This window comes from Hippopotamus amphibius, chromosome 4 (genome assembly GCF_030028045.1).
Source record: "Hippopotamus amphibius kiboko isolate mHipAmp2 chromosome 4, mHipAmp2.hap2, whole genome shotgun sequence".
In the NCBI taxonomy this organism is placed as follows: domain Eukaryota; kingdom Metazoa; phylum Chordata; class Mammalia; order Artiodactyla; family Hippopotamidae; genus Hippopotamus; species Hippopotamus amphibius.
In genome coordinates, this window is record NC_080189.1 from 185056872 (window position 1) to 185083229 (window position 26358).

The following is a 26358-nucleotide window of genomic DNA, read 5'->3' on the forward strand; positions in this document are numbered from 1 at the left end:
AAACGCGAGTCATGTTACGAAAGTAGTTAACGTGTGTCTTTTTTCTTCTTTGTCCACAGGCGCTGTACAGCTGACGAGCCTGGCATGCGGGAATCAGCACGTCTGGGCCTGCGATTCCAGGGGTGGGGTGCACTTCCGCGTAGGCACCCAGCCTCTAAATCCCAATCTGATGCTTCCGGCCTGGATAATGATTGAGCCACCCGTCCAGGTAAGCAGATGCTAACTGATACCAGCTTCCCTTAGTAAGCTCTTCAGATGCGGCTGCTGGGGAGAGGACCACACCCGCTAGTGTGGGGGCAGAGGTGCGTGTCAAGGAGCCTGGGGACAAAGGCGTGCCCCAGGTCAACACATGCTCGTTCACTGGCATCCCACACTTGGAATTTGATATTTGTGACGTGTAGAGCTGAACAGATTAATGAGTACCTGAGCCAGCGCTGCTTTTTTTCTTTCTCAAAGTGAAAGTGTTTTGTTTCTCACTTCTTACAAAATGAGCAATATTTTTAAAAAAATCAAACGATATCCAAAAGTATAGAGAAGAAAGTAGAAGTCACTTTAATATCCTGTCATGGAGATAATCTGTCATCATTTATTTTGTGAGTGCCTTTCCTGGTTTGTTGAAGAGATGCTTTTTCCTCATGTGCCCATCCCCTCCCCCACCCCGCCGCATTTCGGTTCACCACGTAACCTGAATGCTTTCCTTTTTCTTTTGATTGTTCCACCACTCAGATCAGAAGCAGAAGTCTGATTTCAGTGTACTGTTCCGTTACCCTTCAATACCTAATGGCCTGGTAGCTATGCTAAGTATATTTCTGCTAAAATGTATACGTGGGGGAGGGCTGTGATTTAATGAGAATTGTTTGCTCCAACTCTTGCTAGTCTGCATTTTGTGACTTTGTTGGGGAAAAGATGAAGCTGCCTTATGCCAGGGTGGCAGCGTGGCAGGAGTTCGTCCTTGAACAGAAAGTGCTGAAATGGAGATAAGCAGGAGATCAGGCGTTGGGGTGGATGCCTGTGTTCATGGCTGGCTTCGTTCTGAGCGTCGTGCACCCTCAGGGATGGGGCAGCAGAGGTCACGGTGCAGGGCTGGTCACGAGGACCACCAGTCCTGCCCGTGGGACACGGGCGTGTGCCGGAAGACCCTGCCGTTGCGCGGGAGGCAGGTTGCGGGTTCTTTCCGGCCACTGGTCGGTGGTCACGGCCATGGGGAGACTCCATGTGGGTCTTCCTCCCCACAGGGTCACAGGGGGAGTGCGCAGAACCGCGTCTGTGAGTTAGCACTGTGCGGGCGGGAGGCTGGGACGTCCCTCTGCACACAGTGGTGCGCGGACAGCCGCGAGGCAGGGGCGGGTGCCATCGCGGTATTGTGGGCTCTGCTGGGGTGCGGCCGAAGTGAAGCAAGCCGACCTGTAGTTGGTTTCGTTGCTGTTCTCAGGTTTTCCTCAGGCAAGGCACCCTCGTGTCGCCTAACTCCTTTGGTATGTCATTGTCAATCCCTGACAGCTTTATGTTATTTCTTAAAGAGTTATAACTCACCCTTTTCCAGTATACAGCTCAGTGTTTTTTAATATATTCACAAAGCTGTGCAACCATCACTGTCCAATTCTAAACTTTTTCACCACCCCGAAAAGAAACCCCCTAACCATTGGTAGTCACTGCCTTTTCTCCCGGAACCCCATCTCCTCAGCCCCTGGCAGCCACTAATCTGCTTTCTATTTCATATAAATGGAATATGTAATATGCGGCCTCTTTATCCACCATCTTGCACTTGGCATCACGTTTTCAGAGTTCATCCTGTTGTAACGTGTGTCAGGACCTCATTCCTTTACGTGACTGAGTGATATTCCATTGCGTGGATAGACCACATTTTGTTCATTCATCCAGCAGTCGACAGACATTTGGGTTTCTCCTGCTTTTTGGCTGCTGTGAACATTGGTGTTACAAGACTGTGTGGACACGCGTTTCCAGTTCTGCTGGGTGTGTAACTTTAGGTGGAATTGTGGGGTCACATGATGGTCGTTATGTTTAACTTTTTAAGGAACTGCCAAGCTGTTTGCCACAAGGGCTGCACTGTTTTACATTCTACCAGCAATGTTTGAGGATTCCAATTTATCTACATCCTCTCTGAAAAATTTTTCTTGCCCAATTTTTAAATTCTAGCCATCTTAGCGGGGGTAAATTGGTATCTCGTGGGATTTTTTTAAAAAACAGCATAAAAAGTTTGTTGAAACAGGAAAAATTAATGTTTATATTGTGTGGATTACTGAATGTTCTGGTTTATATTAGAACAGTCCTAAAGAGAAAGGAAAGCTGATCTGATCCAAATTGACACTTTTTTGTTATACTTCAGTTGGGTTTTTATAAATTTAGATATAATTGATGTGTAACATTATATTAGGTTCATGTGTACAACATGATTCAGTATTTGTATATATTGGAAAATAATCATCACAGTAAGTCTAGTGAACGTCTATCATGATATAGTTACAAATTTTTTTTTCTTGTGATGAGAACTTTTAAGATCTACTCTCTCAGCAACTTTCAAATATGCAACACAGTATTATTAACCACAGTCACCATACTGTACATTACATCCCCGTGCCCTTGTGGTTTTGATTTGCATTTCCCTAACGACTAATGAGCGTCTTCTCATGTGCTTAGTGGTCATTTGTATATCTTATGTGGAGAACTAAAATATTCAGATACTTTGCTCATTTTGTAATTGGGTTGTCTTTTTATTATTGAGCTGTAAGATTTCTTTATATATTCTGGATGCTAGACCCTTTTAAGAATTATGATTTACAAATGTTTTCTCCCATTCTCTGGGTAGTCTTTTTACTTTCTTTATGGTGTCCTTTGATGCACAAAAGTTTTTTATTTTGATGAAGTCCATTTTATCTATGTTTTCCTTTAGTTGCTTGTGCTTTTGGTGTCACATCAAGGACTGTGTGAAACCACGAATTCCTCTTCCTTTCAACGTTTAGATTCTAGAATAATCTCTAGGAAGCGAAGCTGAAATTGGGGGAAGAAAGCTTTACTTGGAGTGCTCTATTGACTGTGGTGATCAATAGCTTTGCCCAGGAAAATGGCCAAAATAGAACAAATTCACATGAAAGGGCCTCAAAGCTGTGCTCTGAATAAAGTAGTGATTGCTAAATAGGCTGTTAAACATTAACTATTTCAAGTAGTTCAGCCGAATGGGACCACATTTCCTTATTCAGTAGCTTCAGTGTGCTGTAGAGGAAATGCACTTGGCCGTGGAATTTGTAGATACAGAATTGGTTCCTGGGGGAAAAAACAGGCTTTCCACTTGCCCAGGCCTTTTGCTACGCTTTTCCAAGCCCTGCTGGGGACCGAGGCCTGGCTGGCTGCTGGCTGCTGGCTGCTGGCTGCGGGGGCTGCGAGGGAGCCCCGTGTGCAGGCAGTGCTGCCGGCTTGGGGCCTCACATGCAGTGTGTTAGGACAACGCCTACCTTTACATTGAATTTCGAATTCATCTTAGCGTTGCAGAGAGTGCTGGGAAGACTAGTCCAGTGGCGGGCCGCGGGGCGATGGGGGTGGGAATGAGGCCTCGTTACAAGATTTAGAAGGTTAGGACAGTTGGGTTGAGTTCACGTGTTAGAATGTAAATGGGATTTCCATGCTTTGAGCATAGTGGACTTCTTCCTGCTTCGTCTCACTTGCTCGTGGACGTGAGTCCTGGTCTGCAGGCAGGGTGTGTGCGCGGCTGAAGCAGACCCGGGCAGTAGCAGGTGCCAAAGGGCACAGAGACGGGAAGCCACAGGCGTCATCTCACAGTAGCAGCAGTTTCTCTGTTTCTGTGCCCTGTTCTCTTCTCTGGTAAAACCTCCCTCCTGCAGTAGTTTTGGGGTAAAACTTTCACAAAGTACTCAAAACAAGTGACTCAGTTTTCAGACCTGCTGACGTTTGGGAGGATTTGGAGAAAATGTTTGTAGTTGTATTTAGCATCTTTCCTTTGGAGTTCGCATCTTTGGTGGGAGAGTTTCTGTCCGTGTTAGAGGGGTTTGTAAAGCGAGCACAGTTGATGCTGTCAGTTCACAGCACTGGGCGCTGTGTGCCCGAGTAGAGGAGGCTTGTCCAGCTACCCTGACCTGGACTGGCCTCACCTCCTCCTTCAAAAGATCTTCTTTGCCCTCCCGTGCCCCCCCCCCCCCCCCCCACCCCGAGCAGTCCCTGCTCTTCCCTAACCTGCCCGGTGTCCAGGCCTCCCGTGGTGGGAGGCTCCAGCCGACTCTTCCTGTGTGAACTGGCCCATCTGGTCTCTGGGGTCGTTTACTCTGCCTGGATTACAGCTTTGCCTGGAAAAGAGAGAAACTAGGAAAACCGAGGCTAGTATGACTGGCAAATGAACATCTAAAAACTTATTTTAAATTCAGCTGCTTTGGGTATTTTTAGCTATTAGAAAAAAATAAATAAATATGCAAACATGGTAGCAGGTCATCCCATGAGAATGCCATGCTCACAGATGCTGCTGGTGGGCACAGAACTTGAGGCTGCTCTACACGTGCACGTGTTTAGAGAAGCTCACAGGAGCGCCAGGAGGGCTTGCGTTGGAGAGGGTGAGGGTGAGAGAAGACCCCTGTCCCGGCTGGGCCCTCCATAGACTGTCTCAGGGCCGTGGCACCTCACTGGGAAAGGGGTCCTCACTCTCTCCGCCCCCGGCCACGGTGGCGCTGGGCAACCCTGGATGCTGCTCTTACTCCTCAGCCGGCATAGGGCACTCACGCGGGGGACAGTGATGGCGGAAGCAGTGGGGCACCCACACCCCAAAGCCCAGCTCCGCAGGTGCAGCCGGATGCCTGCGTCTAAGAGTTTTGGGGTGCTCTGAAGACTCGTGTTCCCTCCTGACATAAAAGTACAAGGCCTTGGGGGCGATTAAACCAGACCCTCCTCACCGCATTCGGGGCGCCACAGGTGAAATCTCTCCTCACGTCCCAGTGAGCGACACCACACAGACCCCGCACGGCATCCGGGGGCGCTCGGAGCTCTGCGTGCTGAGTGTGGGGCACAGTCACGTCTGACGGTTCCTGTTTTCTAATAAGAGAAAAACGTTGCTGCTTACGTGCTTAGTGTCCAGGCGGTCCCTGCTCCTTGAACGTGTTGCCAGGGGTTCGTGCTGAGGGCTGAGTCGGGTTCTGCAGGGTGCATGCGGTGCGGCAGGGACATCCCCTATGCATTGCTTCCCAGGTGAGGTTTGCTTCCCACGGAGGACTGCTCACAATGTGTTGTTGAATAAGAATGTCTGTTACCAAGCATGTCTGATGATTCTGTTTTTGTGTAAAAAAAAATTATGTGTACCTTGAACAAGTCTGTAAAGATAAACAGCAAGAGGGAAGCGGTGGTTACAGCCGTGCTGTGCTGCTGCAGCTGATTGTCTTCCTTCCTTTCACTCACGTCTGTGTGGTGGACGTCCTGCAGTGAACTTGTATTACTTATGGAGTGAGTAGTTAATTCATAGCTGAGTAATCCGCGAAGAAGAATCAGTCCTGGGAACTAATCAGACGTGTTCCCAGAGCTCTGTTGGTACGCTCTCTGTGACGGCGGGATCTTGACTGTGTCCAGTTCAGACAGCGAGGCTGTGTGTGGGGAGTGGGAGGCGTGGCCCCTGCCCTTGTGAAGAGGCTGCTTAGAAGATTATCAGAAGGACAGTTATTATAATAATTGTGGACGGGGAATTCCCTGGCGGTCCAGTGGTGAGGATTTAGTGCTTTTACTGCCAAGGGCCCAGGTTCAATCCCTGGTCAGGGAGCTAAGATCCCATAAGCCACTCAGTACAGCAAAAAATAAACAAACAAATAAAATGCATAGGCAGGGCATTGGAACCCTTGCTATGGCTTTATCCTTTATGTTCTGGAAGCTGGGGAAAGATTGCACACGTTCAGTAGAAAGTGGGAGCTATAAAAAAGACCCAAATCAAACTTTGTAGACGTCTGTAATCCCTGAGATACAAATGGTAATCCCTGAGATGCAGATCAGTGGCAGGGTAGACATAGGAGGAAAGACTGGTGTTCTCGAAGACACGGTGATAAAAACCTTCCAAACTGAAACAGAGAGAAAAGAGACTTGGGAAGAAAGTGCAGGGCATGAGTGAGCAACTGCACGTGGTCTAATATAAATGTAGTCAGAGCCCCAAAGGAGAAGAGAGGAAGAGGTGACGGGAAAAACACTTGAGGAAATATGGCTGAAAATGTTCCCAGTTTGATGAAGTAATTATGTTGAGTGAAGAAGTCAGGTGAAAAAATAATACATGTATATATACACTCATACACAGTGATTAATGATATAAGATTTAGAGAACGCGGACTTGTCTGTAGTTGCAGTGATGAGTGGTTGCTTGGGGATCTGTGGATGCAGCAGGACTGGGAGGGGTTATGAAGGAGTGATGTGGGGAAACAGTTATCAAATTGTACACTTTTTTTTTTGGCCGTGCCATGTGGCTTGCAAGATCTTAGTTCCCTAACCAGGGATTGAACCTGGGCCCCAGCAGTGAAAGCACCGAGTCCTAACTGCTGGACCACCAGGGAACTGGCACAAATTGTACACTTTAAATGTGTGCATTTTATCATGTGTCAGTCATACCTCTGTCGAGCTGTTTAAAACTTGTATCAAACAGTAAAAAAATTTAAACGAACACGATAGTGCGCTGTGTGTGCTGGGTGTTACAGGGGAGCAGGGGTGAGGGAGGCCGCCTCTGGAGGGAGATAGATGTTTTGGGGGTTTTTTTGGATTTTGTTTTTGTTTTAAAATATTTATTTATTTATGCCTCTCTGGGTCTTACTTGCGACACACAGGATCTAGTTCCCTGACCAGGGCTTCGAACCGGAGCCCCCCCTGCATTGGGAACTCGGAGTCTTACCCACTGGACCACCGGGGAAGTCCCGAGGTAAATGTTAAGTGACCAAAAGCAGAGGGGGCAGTATGTCAGGGTGGCAGCCAGGAAGGAAACGCAGCCACCAAGGGTTGCCAGCTCTGGCTTCTGTGGACGATAAGAGTCCTTGAACTGGGCCTTGCAGACCCAGCGGGCGTTCCCAGTCACCAACAAGTGGTTCGTTTGGCTCGTGTTTCTGAGTAGGGAAGGTGTGCTGCTCCTCGGTGCTGTGGGTAGGGCAGTTTGTTACTGGAGACAGTTCATTGTTGGGGACTGTCCTGAGCCTGGTGTGCCTCTCGGCTCTACACCCTAGTCGTGCCTGACGAGACCCTCTGGGGCAGTAAGGGCATCCTGTGACAGAGGAGACTCAAGAAGTCCTCGGGCTCAAGCTCCAGGGAACTTGGCTCTTGGCCGGGAGAGTTTACGGTGGCTCCAGGGGCACTGGTGTCCCTGACGGCTGGGGCAACAGGCTCTGGGTGAGGAAGGTCTGCCGTGAGCCGAGGAGACTCTTCTGCGCGCTTCCCTGGATCCAGAGGGCACGACTGTGAGACGTGAGGGTCTCTCCCCTGGAGATCAGCTCCGTGGGATGGGGCTCAGGCATCTTGGTTGGTTGGTTCTTATTTTAATTAGAGTCACACATGTACGCACCCAGCTCACATGTCAGCTGGTTCTACAAGGTGTGCTCCAGGAAGCGCATCTCCCCACCCATCGACCCCTCTCTAGGGAACTACTTTCTTTTAGCTTCATCTCCCTGAATAGGGAGCTCCGTCTCGATCCTTCTAGCTCTGGGTGTTTTTGGTTGACTCCTGCAGGAAGGGGAGGGTGCCTGTCCCCCAGCCGTGCACCCACCTCCCTGCCTCCGTCCTCCCGAACTGTAGGGCTGTGATGGGGCGCATGCCCTTCAGAGCTGAGCCAGGCAGTAAACTGCACTCCATTTATTTGTCTGCATGACTGTCTGTTTTCCCTGGGCTTGGTTATTGTCTTGTTTTCTGTCTGGTTTTCTGTGTGGTTTTACATATTCAACCCCAGGTTCTCCCGGCATCTGTCGGGTTCCATCCCATTCTTCTTGGAGCCATCTCTGCTGGGTGCTTTGGCTCCAGTCTGCCCTGGTCACCATCTTCCTGGGGTCCCCCTCTGTCTTGCTCGCACGTTGGATCCCTTCTCTCCTGGATCCTGTGTCTTCCTCTCTTTCTTGGTGGAGTTTATCCTCCAGTTGGTTTCTGAGAAGGGTTTGTGGAGGTAACTTTTGGAGACATTCATGTCTGAGAGTCTTGCCTGCGTTCACCCTTGGCCTTGTCTGAGTGTAGCAGTCTAGGTGGGAAATTGTTTTCCTTTAGAATTTTAAGGTTTTCTTCCATCATCTCCTGCCGTCCACTGTTGCTGTTGAGAAGCCTGAAGACATTCTGATACCTGATCATTGATATTTGACCTGCTTTTTTCCTCTCTGGAAGTTTGTAAGATCTTTGTTCCCAGCATTCTGAGAGCAGCGTGATGTGTGCCTGGGGAGCTTGCTTTATCCTTTGTGCCAGGAGCCCTTGCAGCCTGGAGCTCGTGGCCTTTGTTCTGGGATGTGTCCTGTTCCTCTTTTGGCAGTTACCTCTGACCTCTGCCCCTCCCATTTCTGTGTGCTCCTTCTGGTCCTGCTTTTGTACTGTGGCCTTCCTAAAGTGGCCTTTACTTTTCTTACCTTTTCTCTCCTGCTTTCTTTCTCTTTATGCTTTTATCCTACTTTCTTCCTTATCCTGCAATCCCTCTATTGGGTTATTTCTGTTAAAATAAAAATACACACACACACACACACACTTTTTGAGGGGGGCCGCACCGCAGGGACTGTGGGATCTTAGCTCTCAAGCTCTTCAGGTGATTCGGACACGCACCCAGTGCTGAGAGCCATGGGCGTAGGCCCTCCCTCCCAGCTGCACACTCATGGGGGTAGGACTCCTCAGAGGATACGCCCTCCCTCTTCTTCATTTCCCTTTAATCCTCCCAGCATCTCCACGTGGTGTCGAGTGACGAGGGGTGGGCGCGGCTCCCTGTTACACACATTGCGTCGTCTGATGAACACGGTGGTGCTGTCTGCGAGTGAGGGAGAAGACCTCCAGAAATGGGGTCTAACCCTGTTGGACAGAGCAGCCCCATTTTGAGGAAAATTGGTTTTTTGCCACTTCCTTTATTTTTTCCCCATGTTGCCTTTTTTTCCCACGGCTCCATTCAGGAGCACCTGTTGTTTTGAGCGTCCATCTCCTCAAACCCTGTTCCTAAGAAACGTTAGCCGCCCCTGGGGTATTTGACCCTAAGCCTTCGCTCTCGCTCTGGAAGGCCCTGACTCTGTCCAGGGCTGCCAGGGTACGGATGGGCTGCCCCAGCCCTGCAGACGTCCCCTCACCAGCCTCTAACACCCGACCCAGAGGTTAAAACAAACACCCAGCTGACAGGTGTGTGCGAGCACCGGGAAGGGTCTGCGTGGGGTCCCAGGGGAGCAAACCACAGGGTCATCTCCAGGGACCTTCCCCTCCTGGGCTTCACTGCTCCGGACGGCCAGCCCCAGGCTGCCTGGGCAACAGCCAGCACGCGGGGCCTCGGCACCGGGCGTTCAGGTGAGCAGCTGAAGGTGAGACGCTCTGGGAGGCACCTGGGGCCAGCACCCTGGGATAAAGTTTCTGCAGACCTCGTGTCACAGCAGTGCTGGAGCCCAGATGCCGACCATGGGCACAGCCGCCAGGGCTGGAGTCCTCTCCCCAGGGCTGAACAGGAAGAGCGGCAACCGCCAACCGCGCCAGGCCCTGCTCAGGAAGAAGAGAATGTGACAGCTGCCCAGGAAACCTGCTTCTGAGTGTGTTTCTTTAGCGTACCCCCCTGCAGTTAGCAGATGCTGTGTCTTGCTGGATTCTGAAGTCACACTTCAGACCAGACGCGGGGCCGAGGAACTCACAGGAGCCGGCGCGGGGGTCCCCGGGGAGAGGCCCTCCGGCTGTGCGGTCGGCCGACGGGAGGAGGAAGGAAGCAGAGGAGCTTTGCCCCCGTCCGGAGCCCAGCATCTGGGGGCCTTGCTCAGCTGGGCCAGCAGTTTCAGCAGTGCAGCTCATGCTGCAGATAAAGTCCTGTGCTTCAGCCAATAGTAGCAGAGCTGCTCCCGTGAACCTGCCCCGGCGCCTGCCGCAGGGGCCCAAGGCAGCTCAGCGAGCAGGGCTCCGCAGGGCGTGGGGGGAAGACCCTGGGCGGCACCGCCGGCGCGGGGCGGCCGGAACTGCCACGTCCCAGGCTCGGCGCGTGGGAACCTAACGGGGGAGCCTCGCAGGTCATCTGCTCCCCCTCCAGCTGAGGACACAGAGCCCGAGGGGGCGGGGGTCTGCCCCGGGTCACACGCTGCGTCGGAGGCAGACGTGTCCAGGCCCCCGCGTCCTGGGCCGTTGCTCACCCTGAGCACCGGCTAGGACTTTAGACGCAGGCTGTTAACACGGGAGTCGGGTGTCACGCTAGTGTGAGGGGAGGAGGAATAGACCAGAGGCAGCGTGAGGCTCTGCTGCAGGGGAACACGCCGGAGAACTGAGCGGGCCAGACAGGACGCGGAAGGTGCGACACGCCTGCGGCCACGGCCCAGGGGCTGAACAGACCCACACCTCGGCGGCCCGAGGGCTTCCCTGTGGCGGCATCGGGTGCTCGGTCCAGGCCCGGATCCTCCGGGGAGGACAGGGCTCACCGTGTGGCACGGATGTTAGGTGGACTTAGGGTTCACTGGGGCAGAGGGCGGGGACACCTGGAGGGGAAGGAAGGGGACGGAGAGGGTGCGTCTGGCCCGCGTGAGGGGTTCCGCGTCTCTCCCGGCGGGGTCTGCGCGGCTCTGCAGCCCCCCGTCCCCCCGCCTCGGTGTTCCTCAGATGTCCCTGCTGAACTTCGTCCGAGGTCACAGAAAGTCCGCATCACGGTGACCTGTCTAGATACGTATTTCCTTTGGCTGCAAAATTTTGATTTTTTTCTTTTAGCCTAGATTTATGCACATTCTGGCTAAGGGTGTGTGGGGGCGGGGTGCGCGTGTGTGTGGGTGTGTTCCTTGGGACAAGGCTCAGTCTGCTCAAGTCTGGAGAATTCTGGTCTGAGCCCCAGATGCATGGGCAGGACCCCCACTTCTCAGCCTGAGTTTTGCCCATTTTCTCACCCGAAATGTGAGGGAGTTGGGCGTAGCTGGTCTCCTATGTCCCTTCCAGCCCAAAATCAGTTTTGGTGAGCCCTGGATTCAGAAAAGCCAGAGTTTTTAGTAAGAGGCTGTGTTTTCTCTTGAGCTGGAGTTGGTTGTGCTGTCCTTCCTCTCCGCATGTGGGGTTCCTGAGCCTTGCTGCCCTCCGATATGCCCGTTGCGTGAGGGTTTCTTGAACAGAGGCTCCGAGACCAGCTATGCTTGGAGCTCTGCGGGCTCTGAAAACGGAAGACTATGACGGATTCTGAGTCTGCCCAGCCTCGAGGGGAGTGAGGAGTGGGGGCACACTGGGGAAGGCCTGCTGGGATGAGCCTTTTGGGCCAAGAGGTAGGGCAGGGGGTCTTTCAGGGGGCCAGTGAGGCAGGCAGCTTGTGAGCTGGACTTTGCAGAGCAGGGAGCGTTTTAGCAACAGACTTGCAAAGGGGAGTCCAGAGGTGGGGTGCGAAGTCCTTTTTGCTTAGAGCCAAAGCCCAGCACTGTGGGGCCTGGCCAGTCATGAGGCCAGAAAGGGGGTGCTGCTGGGGAGAGGGCAGGGCGGTGGGGGCAGGGGTTGCCCTGCAGGTAGCAGGGACCATGGCCAATGGTGCAAGGCAGTCACCCGCCCAGTGCACATGATCCTGGTGCCCCAGGTAGGATGGAGACCAGTTTACAGGCCCCTGAAGTAGTCGAAGCCCCATACCACAGGGGCCAAGCTTGCAGTCTCAGGAAATTAGGTAGAAAACCAACGCTAGTGAAAATCGCTGAGTGAGGGGTGGACGAGCTCTGGGCTGCATACGTCTCCCTAGGTCAGCTGCCCCCAGCAGAGGGCGGGGGCCGGTGACCAGAGCCGTCAGCAGCACCTTGCCATTGTCCATAGTTACCAGAATCATTTCTCCTGTGAGTGTGGGGTCCTTTTTTAAAAATTTTTTATTGGGGTAGAGTTGATTTACAATGTTGTGTTAGTTTCAGGTGTACAGCAAAGTGAATCAGTCATACATATATCTGCTCGTTTTCAGATTCTGTCCCCATAGAGGCCATGACAGAGTATTGAGACAGTACGTCCTTATTAGTTATCTATGTTATATATAGTAGCGTGTATATGTCAGTCCCAGTCTCCCAATTTATTCCTCCCCTCTCTTAACCCTTGGTAACCGCAAGTTTGGGTTCTGCATCTTTGACTCTACTTCTGTTTTGTAACTAAGCTCATTTGTACCCTTTTTTTAGATTCCACAGATACGTGATATCATGGTTATTTGTCTGTGTCTGACTCACTTCACTCAGTATGACCATCTCTGGGTCCATCCACATTGCTGCAAATGGCATTATTTTGTTCTTTTTTATGGCTGAGTACGATTCCATTGTATATATGTACCACATCTTTATCCATTCCTCTGTCAATGGACATTTAGGTTCCTTCCATGTCCTGGCTACTATATAGTGCTGCAGTGAACATTGGGGTGCGTGCATCCTTTTGAATTATGGTTTTCTCCGGGTACATGCCCAGGAGTGGGATTGCTGGATCATATGGTAATTTTATTTTTTGTTTTTTAAGGAACCTCCATACTGTTCTCCATGGTGGCTGTACCAGTTTACATTCCTAACAACAGTGTAGGAGCGTCCCTTTTCTCCACACCCTCTCCAGCATTTACAGTTTGTAGACTTTTTGATGATGGCCATTCTGACCGGTGTGAGGTGATACCTCATTGTAGTTTTGATTTGCATTTCTCTAATAAATAGTGATGCTGAGCCTCTCTTCATGTGCTTTTTGGCCATCTGGATGTCTTCAGAGTGTGTGATCTTGCCACAACTAACTTAGCAGCTGTAGTTGGAATTCTTAGGGGAATATACTAGATGAGAAGCTTGGAGTCAGAATTACCAAATACTGTATATAACTCAAAAACAAGCTTGTCTTAATTCCAGGAGACACAGAACCTGTCACATTTCCAGTTCATGTTGTCTAAGTTCAGCTGTGATTTCGCTGTACCTGGCAACTAAGATGAATCCCTCACTCTGGTCCCCCAGGCCAGTGTACACAGCGGCAAGGCCTTTGGAGTCCCAGTTCAGGAACATGAACACTTCATGTGAAAACGTCCATCGTGTGAGAACGGCACCCCTTAACTTCAGCATCATGTCCAGTCAAGATCTCAGTGTATCAAATAAATTCTGGAGAGTCTCTCAGTTAATAGAAAAGAGTAATGGTTTATCCTGTAACACGGATGACTTGGAATAAGTAAAATGTGGTGTTACTTGTCCATAATCATTAGAAATGCGTGTTTATCTTTGGAGAACATGGGATAGCGGCTGGGTGTTTTCAGTCATGAGCAGCCCCTTTGATTTGTAAATATCAAAGCGTGTTGGGGGCGCTAATCTGGGTGCTTCCAGAAAGAGGGTGTGGCTCCCTCCCATCACCCGCCCTGCAGCTCATCTTTAAAGGACACTTAAAAATAAGCAGGAGCGGGTGCACACCCACACACACACTTGCACACGTACCCATACACACATACGCTCTCACAGTCTTTGGAAACACACCAAGATTATACATAATTTTTCAGCATTTCCAGTGATTTTTAAATCTTAAACTCCTTATTTCCTCCATTTTACAAATTGCATCCTTTTTTCTTTTTTTCATTTTTGTGAAGTTTTGAATATGAATAAACCAAAATTTTAGGCTGCCTGTGTTTTTAATAAATTTATTTATTTATTTATTTATGTATTGGCTGTGTTGGGACTTCATTGCTGCACACGGACTTTGTCTAGTTGCGGCAAGCGGAGGCTACTCTTCGTTGTGGTGCGCGGGCTCATTGGGGTAGCTTATCTTGTTGCGGAGCACGGGCTCTAGGCAAGTGGCTTCAGTAGTTGTGGCACATGGGCTCAGTAATTGTGACCCACGGGCTCTAAAGCACAGGCTCACTAGTTGCGGCACATGGGCTTAGTTGCTCCGCATCATGTGGGATCTTCCTGGACCGGGGATCCAGGGATCAAACCCATGTCCCCTGCATTAACAGGTGGGTTCTTTTTTTTTTTTTTTTTTTTTTAACAATAAACTGCATATATTTAGAGTGTACAATTTGGTATTTTTTTTCTTATTAGTAATGTATATATGGCAATCCCAATCTCCCAATTCATTCCCCCCCGACCCTCCCCGCTTTCCCCACTTGGTGTCCATATGTTTGTTCTCTACATCTGTGTCTCTATTTCTGCCTTGCAAACTGGTTGATTTGTATGATTTTTCTATGCTCTGGCAGGCGGATTCTTAACCACTGCGCCACCTGGGAAGTCCCTACTTCTTTTTCTCATTGAGATTTTTACTGCGGTAACTGCAGATTCACATGCATTTGTAGGAGATAATAGAGACCCTGTGTGCCTTTTTACCCAGTCTCCACCAGTGATGGCATCGTGCAGAATGATAGTGCGTTGTCACAACCAAGGCCTGTCTACTTTTTGTTTTTTAAAAAATTGTGGTAAAATACACATACATAAAATGTACTGTCAGTGGCATTTAGTACGTTCACAGTGTTGTGTAGCTTCCATGACTGTGTCGTTGCAGAGCAGTTTCATTGTCCCAGCAGGAAGCCCCGTACCCAGCAGCAGCCACTCTCCACCCCTCCCGCCCCTACCCTGAGCCACTGAGCTGCCTTTTGTCCTGGGTGCTCCATACAGATGGAGTCACACTGTGTGTGGCCTTTTGTGATTGGCTTCCTTCACTGAGCATCATGTCTTTGAGGCTCATCCACATGGTATCAGTATCAGTACTTCATCCCTTTTTGTTGCTGAATATTATTCCGTTGATTGGATAAGACCACATTTTGTTTACACACTCATCAGCTGGTGGACATGTGGGTTGTTTCCACTTTTTGGCTATTGTTAAGAATGTTGCCGGAAGCATTCATGTAGCTTCTGTTTGAACATGTGTTCCAATTCTTTAGGTGTATGTGTAGGAGTGGGGTTTCTGGGTCATGTGGTAATAATTCTATGCTTAACCTCTGGAGGAACTGCCAAACTGTGTTCCACAGCAGCTGCACCATTTGACATCCTGGCAGCATACGTGAGAGTTCCTATTTCTCCATATCCCTACCAATATTTGTTTTCCGTTTCCTTTTTTCAGCTGTCTTACTGAGTGTGAGGCGATACCTCATTGTGGTTTTCGCTCACGTTTCCCTGATGACGTGGAGCATTAATGATGCTGAGAGTCTTTCCATGTGTTTGTTGGCCATTTGTACATCTTTGAACAAATGTCCATTCAAGTCCTTTGCCCTTTTTAAAATTCAGTTGTTTGTCTTTTTGTTGTTGGAGTTTATTTTGTTGTTGTTGTTGAATTTTAAGAGTTCTTTATTCTGGTTACGAGGCCCTTATCAGATATGTGATTTTGAAATATTTTCTCTTATTCTACCTATGGGTTTTTTCACTTTCTTTATGGTGTCCTTTTTTTTTTTTTTTATCATTACCAAAAAGACATTAATTTATTGGGCCAAAATAAAAAAATAATAATAAAAAATATGGAACGCTTCACGAATTTGCGTGTCATCCTTGCGCAGGGGCCGTGCTAATCTTCTCTGTATCGTTCCAATTTTAGTATACGTGCTGCCGAAGCGAGCCCTATGGGGTCCTTTTTTAAAAAATATTTATTTAGTTAGTTATGTGGCTGCGCCAGGTCTTCGTTGCAGCATGCGGGATCTAGTTCCCTGACCAAGGATCGAACCTGGGCCCCCCGCATTGGGAGTGCAGAGTCTTAGCCACTGGACCACCAGGGACGTCCCTCTGTGTGGGGTCCTTTGATGTACAAAGTTTTTAATTTTGATGAGGTCCAATTTATCTTTTGTTATTGATGCCATATCTAAGAAACCATTACCAGATTTAGCTCTTACATTTATTTTTGATCCATGTTAAGTTAATTTTGTGTGTGGTGTGAAGTAAGGGTCCAGCCTCATTCTTTTGTGTGTGCTATCCAGTTGTCCCAGCACCATTTGTTGAGGACTACTCTTTGCTCATTGAATGATCTTGGCAACCTTGTCAGAAATCACTTGACTGTATGGATTTATTTCTGAACTCTCAATTCTATTCCATTGATTTACACATCTGTCCTTATATCAGTGTCACACTATTTAATTACTGTAGCTTTATGATAATTTTGACATCAGGAAGTATGAGTCTTCCATACTGTGTTCTTTTTCAAGATTGTTTTGGCTGTTCAGGGTCTCTTGGAATTCCATACGAATTTTAGGGTCAGCTTTTCCATTTCTGTAAGAATACCAGCTGGGATTTTATAAGGATTGCACTGAAATCCGTGGATCACTTTAAGTAGTATTACCTTGCCTACCTCTACTTGCCTTCTTCTACACCAGAGTGTGGAGCGTTGTTTTGCAGAAGGTAGCCCACATCACCTGGAGAACTTGTTTAAAAGGTTACTTCTGGGCTCCAGCCCCAAAGTCTGATGTGGAAAGTCTGGCCCCGAGACCAGGAATGTGCCAGTTTAACAAGGTCCCTACTCAGGCCCCGGGGACTCCAGGGTTTGAGAACCACTCTGGTCTTACCCATCTTCCCTTGGGAGGGGTCTGGGGTTCAGCAAGAGCTAGTCTCCTAGTTTGAAAATGGCCAGTTTGTGGGTAGGGAAGTCTTCATAGCTGCTTTCTGTTCAGCCCCTCTTGGCATTTTGGCCCTGTTTGACCATGGGGAGTAAAGTCATTGGAACTTTTTCCTGTGGACTTTTGTGAAGCAACATTTCTTGGGCTGTGTTCAGGAGCTCTCAGGGGTGGGTGGCAGAGGGTGGGTGACATCATGGAACCTCCCTAGGCAGGTGCCTGTCTTTCCCATACTGCCTCCAGCTTAACCGCTGTTCTCCCAGAGGCCAGGGGGCTGTGCCCATCTGACCTGCTCCGAGTCCTCAGTTTGGCTGGGAGGTCCTCTTGTTCATTGCATCTTGTTTCTTGCCTTCTGCCCTCAGATACACTTCCAAACCTCTCTCTGTGTAAACCTCTGATCTCTGAGTCGCGAGCCCCAGCAGACCTTCCTGGGACCTAGGAGGCAGCCCCAGCCCCCCAGCCGCAGCCTGCTCCCTCCTTTGCATGTGCTCTTGCTCCCGTCCGCTTCTGCCTGTCCTCTTCTCCTGCTTCTTTCCCCTTCATCCTTCACTTCAGCCGACAGCTCCTAGGGCAGCCCTCCCTGACCTGCTGTCCGACCCCAGATATATGCTTTCAGAGCACCACGTTCTTCACCTTCATAGCTCCCCGTACCTGTTGCAGTCTGACATGTCCTTGTGGGACTGTTTGATTAACGACGTGTCTCTCACCAGACCTGGAAATCCAGGAGTCAAGAAAATTGACCCCCAGCACCCAGCACCGTGCCTGCCACATGGTACGTGCTCACACAAATACGGTTGGATGGTCGGGGTTGATAGGAGGCCGGTGGAGGCAGGATGGGCGGGTGGGTGGCGGCGTGTGGATGGGAGATGCATAGGTGACGGGTGAACAGGTCAGTGGTGGATGATGAGTGAGTAGGGGGCTGGCTGGCTGGTAAGCACCAGTCAGTGAATTTCCAGAACCTCCATCCTCTCCACTTTATCAACAAACATTCCTCGGGGCCCATTGCTTGATCGTCCTTCAGGACGCAGGTGACCAAGGCACATGGGAGACACAGAACCATCGCCAGGGCCGTGACCTCTGTGTCCCAGAGGAGGTGGCCACTCGTGGGGCTGGCGGGGAGGGGGGGCACCTGGCAGCTCTTCTGTACTGTCTCCTCCCCTCCCCGTGACAAGACCTGTCTCTAAGAAAGGAGTCCTCTACGCCTCTCCCCGCCCCTCCCCCGTGGCCCCAGGACTCCGCCTGCCCCTCCTCCTCTCCCAGAGTCTTAACCACCCTCCTCCCACAGCCCTGTCTCTCCCAGGAGCCGACTTGCGTAGACCCACAGCAGCCTGGTCTTGCCCGGGGTCCTCAGTGCCCTTGTCGTCTTCTCCTTTGAGCCCTTTGCTGTCTGGCTCAACGGCCCCTGGCTGCCCCCTCCACCGCCCACCCCCAGCTCTCCAGGGGTTGCTGAGGAGCCCACTTTTTGTCCCTCCTGACCTCTGAGCAACACTTGCTGGCACTGCCCAGCCCTGCCTGCCACTTTTTATTATCCTACTAAAGTGTTTTCAAAGAACCCCCACCCCTACCTGCCCGCCACGACGGGACACCAGTGACCAGTGGGCGTTTCAAATGCCGAGGCCCGGGCCCTCTGGGTGGCTGGTGTGAGCAGCCCGTGTTGAGAATCCGAGCATGGACGGCCTCTCCTGGGTCCTCCCCAGCGCCGCCAGCTGCCGTCTCTCACCTGGATCATTCCACCAGCTTTCAGCACAGGCCCCGTTCTGTCCGGGCCTCCCTGAGGTCTGTCTGCAGCAGCAGTGTCCCTTCGCGTCACTCCTCTCTCTGTCCACACCTCCCTCAGCACAAAATCTGCTGCCTCCTTTCCTCTCCCTCCTCACTCACCCGCCTCTGGCTACCCTGGCCTCCAGCCACCCCGCCTCTGTGCTGCTTTGGAACCTGCACCAGCCTTCAGGCTCCCACCCTCCCTCATGTCATGGGGTTCCCCTGGCCCTTCTCCCCATTATCTGACTCAGCCCTGATGTGTTTGCCTGGCCCAGCCCCCAGGGGAAGGGAGGCTGTGAGGACAGGTGCGTGGCTGTCTGCAGGGGAGGTTTCCCGGGCGCCCAGCTTTGAAGGTGCTCCGTGTTTGTTGAGCAGATGACTGCGTGGCTCTAGGTGGAGGTGTGTGTCCAGGAGGCAGGCAGTCCAGGAGCCGTGGGGTGGCATGGTGTTCTGTGGAACCCAGCCTGGGAAATGCTGCACGATAACACCCCTCGTCGGATGTGTCCGTAAGGATGCCTTGCTCATCCTCATAACGTGCAGTTAGCCATGTCCCTGCTCTTATCCCAGCTGCTTCCGCTCTCCTGTCCTTTGAGGGCTGGCTTACGTCCTTGCCCTGCCACTGCCTCCCCTGCGCGTGAGGTTCAGGTCCCTTCCAGACGTCCTCGAGTCTCGTGTGGGATCTGGGGGGTGCTTGGGGCGCGTGGCGGGGGCCCCTGCTCGGGCGCTGCTTCTTGATGAAAACCTGCCAAGCGGTACACTTAGGGTTTGTGTTGGTCTTTAAAGGTATGTGACCCTTCCATAAAAAGCTATCTTTTTTATTGGACGAGAGCAAGTGAAAAGCTGGACTCAGACAACATCCAGAGGGAAGCAAGGAGCCTTGCGTCCACCCCCCAGCACCTCTGGCATCCAGGGAGCTCCGACCGGGCAGGGGTAGCTCACAGGGCCGGGAGCCGTGTGGGGAGGCCACTTGCATGGGGCTGTGCAGGGTGGGTCGAGGCCCGGAAGAGGCAGGGACGCTGCGCTGAGGAGGGTCTGCAGTATTCTCTGGGCCGTCGGAAGACGTGGGAGCAAGGCAGGCAGGCACGTGGGGCCCCCCGGTGTCCTGGGAAGGCTGGTGGCCAGAGGGCGGCAGGCTGGACGGCACCCAGACAGGGCGGTGAGGAGCCGAGGGGGTTCTCAGCTCAGAGCCATCCCGGCGATCAGGGGAGCCCGGGGTGGAGAGGAGAGAGCCGGGGCGCCGGAGGCCACGCTCCTCCCACCCGCCTCCAAGGGCTCCTCCACCACCCGCCCTCCCGCTCCCTCCTCTCTCCCCCGCCACACCTTCCGTCCGTCTCTGCACTGTCCGCTGGTCCACCGCGTGCTGCCTCGGAAGCGCGTGGCTGCAGACCGCGGCTTACCACTGGCCGCTCTCAGGGGCCTGGGCCTGGGCTGCCGTGCGCATAGTGCTCGCTGCTGCCCCGCGGCGGGGCCCCCGTGGGCCGTGCACACTCCTCTCCCCTCCACGGGGCCGCCACGCTGCAGACGTCTCCGTGGCCGGCCTCTGAGAGGAGGAGCCGAAACTGCCTGCTCCTGGAGACCAGGCTCGGCCCTGCCGTCGGGATGTTTCCGCCGTGTTCTGTTGGTCGAAGAAGTGACAGGCTGGATCCCAGGGGAGGGCACAGACCCCCGTCTCAGTGGCGCTGAGGAAGCCACAGCCACACCAGTCGTGGGAAAGCGAAGGGCGCTTTTAGTATTTATGTTCTTAACGGAGAAGGACTGGGGACGCTCCTCAGCTCACCGAGCCCATGACCTCTGATGGCATCTCTCACAGGCACACACGGAGGGCACTGCCAGCCGCATCTGTGCTCCGTGTGGTGCCGGCACAGTCCCACTCAGGCTCACCAGGGAACGTGGGGGCGGCTGCGGCACCTCTCTGGATGCCGTGAGGGCACAGCCCTGTCTTCTCCGCTTAGCCCCGCTTTGCAGAGTGATTGCAAGGCCCTCCGTGCCCTCCCTGTAGCCCCTCATCCTGTGCAACCGGAGGCTGGGCCTAGAGCAACCCTTCCCCGAAGCGAGGCGGAGCAGGGTCGCTGTTTCCTGCCGGTTCCTGTTCCTGCGATGCTCATGGCCGCTCCGCACCGCTGGCCTGGCCCTTGGCCTGGCCCCGTCTGTGTGACAAGCAGGGCAGAAAACGGCTCGGGGCGTGAGTGGGGAGGCCCTGCTCCCCAGACACCCGCCTCGAGCCCTCCCCAGGCTGCCCGGCCCCCCCGATCAAGCTCCCGTATGGGTCCATGTGCCCCCCCACACCCCCCGCCAGGGGCCTTCTGTCCCAGCACGCCCAACGGCAACTGCATTTTTTTGTGGTTTTTATCTTTATAATTTATAAAGTTAAACTTTCACTTTGAAAAACCGCAAACAGAAAACTTGCAGGCAGATTTCAGTCAACTCCCATAGCCTCAGAGTCACCCGGGGCCACCCACTGCCGAGACCGGGCCATGTTTGCTTTCTCTCTGCACGTGAAGCTGTGAGCACGGGCTTGTGAGGACCCTCAGAGGCCAGGCCCCCAGCCACCCCCTCCCCTGCAGCACCCGCTGTCCCTTGCTGCCCGTGACACAGCCCGCCCCTCCTGGCCTGGGATCCCGCGGGTCTTCTCCCCGTGTCCCTTCCTTCCCCTGTCACCTGGCCCATCTTTGTTCCCAGGACATGCAGCTGCTGAAGAGTTGGGGCCCCTTGTTTGGTGGGAGGTCCCTTGGTCTGGGTCTGCCTGGCGTTTCTGTCCCTGTGAGGCTGTGCTCTGGGGACAGGCCTGGCTCCCATGCCCGCCACTCCTGCCACACCAGGCGGCTGTGGGCTGCACGGGAACCGCCCTCCCAAAACCATGTGCCCCCACCTCCTTCCCTGAGGAAAGGCCCTTCCTGCTTGCAGCCCGCCGGCGTCACCCTGGTCAGCGTCCATGCCAGCCCCAACGACCAGATGCTGTGGGCCCTGGACAGCAGGTGGAACGTGCACGTCCGAGTTGGGATCACGGAGGAGATGCCGGTGGGGACCGACTGGGAACATGTGCCAGGTAGAGGCACTGGGCAGGCAGCAGCCACACCTGGGGCTTGTTTTGTTTCGGAGGCTCTGCTGAGACAGGTGACAGCAAGTGTCTACCTCAGTGTTCCCCGTGTGGGGACCCCGTAAGCAGAGCGCTAGCCCGTGTTCATGGGTTCCTTGTGGGACGATCACTTCCGGACCGCCTGGGCCTCTGGTCTTCCGGTCTCAGGCTCTGGCAGCCTCGCCAGCCCTGCAGACAGGGCGTCCTTTCCCTGGGCTCCCACTCCACGCCAAGTCCGGGGGAGAGCAGGCTCGGGGAGGGTCATTCCATCCCTTCTGTGGCTGGGGTCTGAGAACAGATGGACACCCTGTTTGCCTGCAGGGCTGCAGGCCTGCCAGCTGGCCCTGAGTGCCAGGACCGTGTGGGCTCGCTGCCCCAGCGGGGATCTCGCGCGACGGTACGGTGTCACCGACAAAAACCCCGCCGGAGACTACTGGAAGAAGATTCCTGGGAACGTGACGTGCTTCACAGGCAGGCGCCGGGGCTCCCGTGGACGGTGTCGGTGGGGCTTCGGCGGGGCAGGGGGTGCTGCTCCCACGGGGCTGGGTCACACCTGACGGCTGGGGGACCCAGCATCCGGACTCTGCAGGGTCTCTCAGGAAGAGGACAGGGCACTGGGCTGCCCACTTGAAGACTGGGGAAGCTGAGGCAACAGGTTGGCTGGGGGATGCCCGGGACCCCACCGCTAGGCAGTGCTGCGTGCGGACGTGGAGCTGGGCCGGGGAGTAACGGGCGTGTGGCCGGCTCTTGTCCCTGCAGTGACCTCGTCAGACGAGCTGTGGGCAGTGGGCCCCCCCGGCTGCCTCCTCCAGCGGCTGACAAGGACTTTCAGCCACTCACACGGCGCCCAGAGCAGCCACGCCAGCACCCCCCACCCCGAGGACCTGGAGGACGAGTGGGAGGTCATCTGAGGGCGCTCTCAGGAGGGAGGCCACCGAGGCTCATGTGGTGAACATCGTCGGTTTTGAGTCACTCCGCCTTGGACACGCCTCACCAGCTCTCATCAGACATGTCTAGCCAGGTTGGACGCCCCACTCTTGCTTTCATCCGTGTGTGTTCCGTCTCGTTCCAGAACCCACGGCCTCAGCTGAGCGGTCCGGAGCCGCTGCTGTAGCAGCAGTGCCTCTGAACGCCCGCTGAGGTCATCCCCGCGTGGGGACAGTGGCTGCTCCAGTTGCATGCACTACAGTCACCACCGCGTGCTGCAGTCACCTTCTCATCACTGACCACTCCCGGGCCCGTGAGCCCAAGGTCCGTGCTGTCCACCCTATGAATGTGTTCCTGGGACGGCGGCTTCTCCATCACAGGGTCCCTCCACCTCCTCTCTGAGACACAGGTCCCAGCCCGCATCCCGTGCTGGACACGCCAGATGGGAAGCCAGCTGTGCCAGGATGGGAACACCCACGCACACACCACGCACACCCTCCCTGCCCACTCTCAGGGGGCCAGGCTCGCCTCCAGCAGAACACACCTCAGCCAGAACAATAAAGGCCAGTGGGAGAACCGGCATGTGGACGTGTGCGCGTGTATCCGAGGCAGGTGTGGTCGGACGCGGGACCTTAGCCATGTTAGTGACGTAGGAATGTCCTAGGGTGACACTCAGCCCTGCTGCTGGTGACGTCGTGAAAACCAGAAGCGCCCTCAGAGGATGAATCTACTAATTATTGCCTTTTTTGTTTGCTGTATTACAAAACTACATGAGATACCTCATTTGAAATCAAATCTTACAAATTTAGAAGAGAAATGTATTTTCTGAAACCAGCGGAAGGCCTTTCGTTCCTTCCCATGGTTGATCCCGAGCCTGCACTGTTGCTGCAGCTTCAGAGGGTGGGCGTTGTGCCGCGGGACCTGCCTGCTGGCCGCAAGGGGCAGCCAGGCACTGTCTGCGGGCGTCTGGGTGGGCGCCCCCACAGGGTTGAAGCTGGTGCCTGCTGTGGTCGGTTGCTGTGGCCGTGGCAGACTTCCGCCCCTGGGCTCGGCCTGCAGCGCCCACTCTAGTCTCTGGCACCTGAGCTGTAGGACTCGGAAGCCGCGCACCCGCCCTGCGCCCGCCGCCCGTCCCTCCTGGAGGCAGTCCCACGGCAGGACTCCAGCCTGGCTGCTTTTTTTAGCCTGCCCTTGGCCCTGGGCCCAGTTACTCAATGCCTGTTTTCTACTAAGCAAGTGTGTCTGGGAGCCACAGGTGAAGAGCGATAAGATGTGTTCTCTGACAGGACCCAGCCAGCCATGACAGTGGAGGTTTTGCAAAGTCTAAATGAGGACAAGATGCTGAAATCCCACATCTTACTTCACACTTCGTTTTTTTTTTTTTTTTTTGGCGCACGGGCTTAGTTGCTCCGTGGCATGTGGGATCTTCCTGGAGCAGGGATCGAACCCGTGTCCTCTGCATTGGCAGGCGGATTCTCAACCACTGCGCCACCTAGGAAGCCCTCACACTTCACTTTTATAGAGTCCTTTTTTTTTAAAGTTTGGTGACAGCAGAGGCCGCCCCAGGCTGGCTGAGGCGCCTCTTCTGCGTATGTTGTGCCTTGCCCGGCTCCTCAGACAGCAGCGCTCTCGCGGGACTTTAGTGCAATTAAACCCCAGTCTAGTTTGATACTTTTAAACTACTTGTAGCTTCAGTGCTTTGTACAGTTTTCTTTCTGGTTTTTTTAGTTGTGCTTTGAGACAGTGCAATAAACTAGACTTTTCCAAGCCCAGTCGAGTTTGATGTCTGAGTGGTGAGAAGGTGCCCTGCGTGAGCACTCGTGAAGGCTGTTCCCGCTGGTACCGCGAAGAATCTGCTGCTGGTGTTGCCAGCCCAGCCCCACAGCCAGGAGGGTGTGCGCGGACATCATTTCACGACCCGTCTGCCCCGGGGGCTGGCCTGGGGGATGCCACTCCAGAGGGGCCCCCGGGCAGCGCAGCCTCCCGTGAGGCAGCATGCGGGGCTGCTGTGGGCAGGCTCCGGGGGCTCAGGACCCTGGGTCCAAGTCTCCAGCCACGACACAAAACCAGACACCAGACGCGCCCTGCGGAAACCAGCACCTGGAAAAAGACGACATCCACGACAGCAGCAGGACGCAGCCCGTGCCAGGAAACAACCTGAACAAGAAATGTCAGACTCGGTGGAGAGATGGCCAGGCTTTACGGAAGACTTCCGGGAAAGCTTGCATCCGGAAGACATTGCTGATGGAAGACCACAGCCATGGTGCAGAGACGTCAGTCCTTTCCACAGGTTTATGGGTTTCACTCACTTTGTCAGAATATGCCCACTGGGATGTTTTTGTTGGGGAAAGGCAGAGAAGACTCCGTAAAATAATATTCGTGCCACAGACATGCCCTTGACTGTCAGACGTGCTCTGAGGCGCTCACGTCTGCAGCTCCACATCCTCACTGGGGCCCCGAGAGGTAAATAGCATTAGCCCCGCTGAGACGGAGAGGTGAAGTGACTTGCTCAAGGCAACGCAGGGAGTGCTGGGATTGGAACCCAGCTCTGTGGGACTCACCCTGTGCTACCTGATGCCACCTCACTGTCTTGAGAAGAAACAGGTGAGAATTGCCAAGAGTGATGACAAGGGCCAGCGAATGAAGCAGGACGTGGATGGAAGGGCCAGTGGCGTCGGGCAGCCCAGCGAGGCCCGTGGGGAGAGTCAGCAAGATGAAGGCGGCACTGCAGGCGAGGGGACGGGAGGGGGACTTCACAACGGATGGGGACACTGCTTAACCCTTTGGGTAAAATAAACAGTAACTGGATTACAGAATCTTAACACTGGGGGCTAACAACAGTATCTGGGACTTCCCCAGCGGTCCAGTGGTTAAGACTCTGAGCTTCCACTGCAGGGGTCTGGGGTTCAATCCCTGGTCGGGGAACTAAGCTCTCACATGCCGTGCCACACAGCTAAAAATATATAAATTAAAAAAAGCATCTGATTTCTGGATGGCAGGCGCTTTCTAAACTTAAAAGTGGTGGGGAAATTCAGAGAAAAATAGTATATTTGATTTCTTCAAAATATAAAGATGCTGTAAATTAAAAACCCCGCATAAAATGAAAAGGGGAAACAAGCAGGAGGAACACCTAAGACACATATATGGACAAAGGAGGTGAAAGGGCACTGCTTCGTGAGCACCCAGGGTGGGGTGCAGATGGAACAAGCGGAGAAGGAGAAGCCCCCGTCAGCACGGCCCTTCTGGGACAGCCACGCAGTCCAGCAGCAGCCTTAAAACCCTCGGGCCCTCAACTCCCTACTTCTGGAAACCTGTCCTCAAGAACAAACCCTAAGTCGGGGTTAAACATAGAGTGCAGCATCGTTTGTAATTGTGAAACACTAAAAACATTCCTCTCATGAAACAGTATGCAGCTGTGAAAAAGTGTGTGTGCTCCTGGAAGAAATGTGTTCAGAGCATATGTTACAGTTATTTATGGTATCAGTGTTACATCTCTTGGGGTAGTAATGATGATGTGGTTTTGTAAGAGATCATATAGGTACAGGGAGAGGGAGGCAGTGAAATGTACACACAATGTACTTTTGGTGGGTTTGAAATCTTTTTCTAATTCCAGGGGGCAAAGAAGGGGCAGAAAGACCCTACACAAGCAGCTGGTCACGGTGGTCTGGTCGGTACGTTTTTGTATCTTTTGAATTTGAGCCATGTAAATGTACTATTTATTCCAAAAATAAATAAAATTTCCATTTTAAAGGCTCAGTTCTAACATCAGCTCTTTATCGTATCAACGCTAGCTGAATCAAGTATCACAAAATAGACACCAAAGGCTTCTCAAAAATCATATTTACAGTGTTTTACAATATATGGAAATGCTTATTCTACAGTAAGTTTTTAAGTACTAAATTTGATCTGATGTCCTATGTACAAAATATGCATAGAAAAAAATTTAACATGTATATAT

General features: G+C 52.9%; 1 protein-coding gene and 1 non-coding gene across 6 annotated transcripts in view; one reads left to right on the plus strand and one right to left on the minus strand.

Annotated features, from left to right (window-relative positions):
- The window catches only part of TECPR2 (tectonin beta-propeller repeat containing 2), a 93632-nt gene extending 67489 nt beyond the window's left edge, over nucleotides 1–26143 (plus strand). For 4 of the 5 annotated variants that reach the window (XM_057730654.1, XM_057730655.1, XM_057730658.1 and 1 more), the window contains 4 exons: nucleotides 60–208; nucleotides 21302–21443; nucleotides 21795–21944; nucleotides 22233–26143. In XM_057730654.1, the coding sequence (XP_057586637.1) occupies nucleotides 60–208; nucleotides 21302–21443; nucleotides 21795–21944; nucleotides 22233–22384 (593 nt within the window). In that variant the 3' untranslated portion in view covers nucleotides 22385–26143. Of the gene's footprint in view, nucleotides 1–59; nucleotides 209–21301; nucleotides 21444–21794; nucleotides 21945–22232 lie in introns of those variants that run through there. The other variant, XR_009053094.1, reaches the window with a different exon arrangement.
- Nucleotides 15551–15657, minus strand: LOC130852908 (U6 spliceosomal RNA). The gene has a single exon (XR_009053608.1). It is a non-coding gene; the product is annotated as a U6 spliceosomal RNA (small nuclear RNA).
- Nucleotides 26144–26358: the final 215 nt, after the last annotated feature.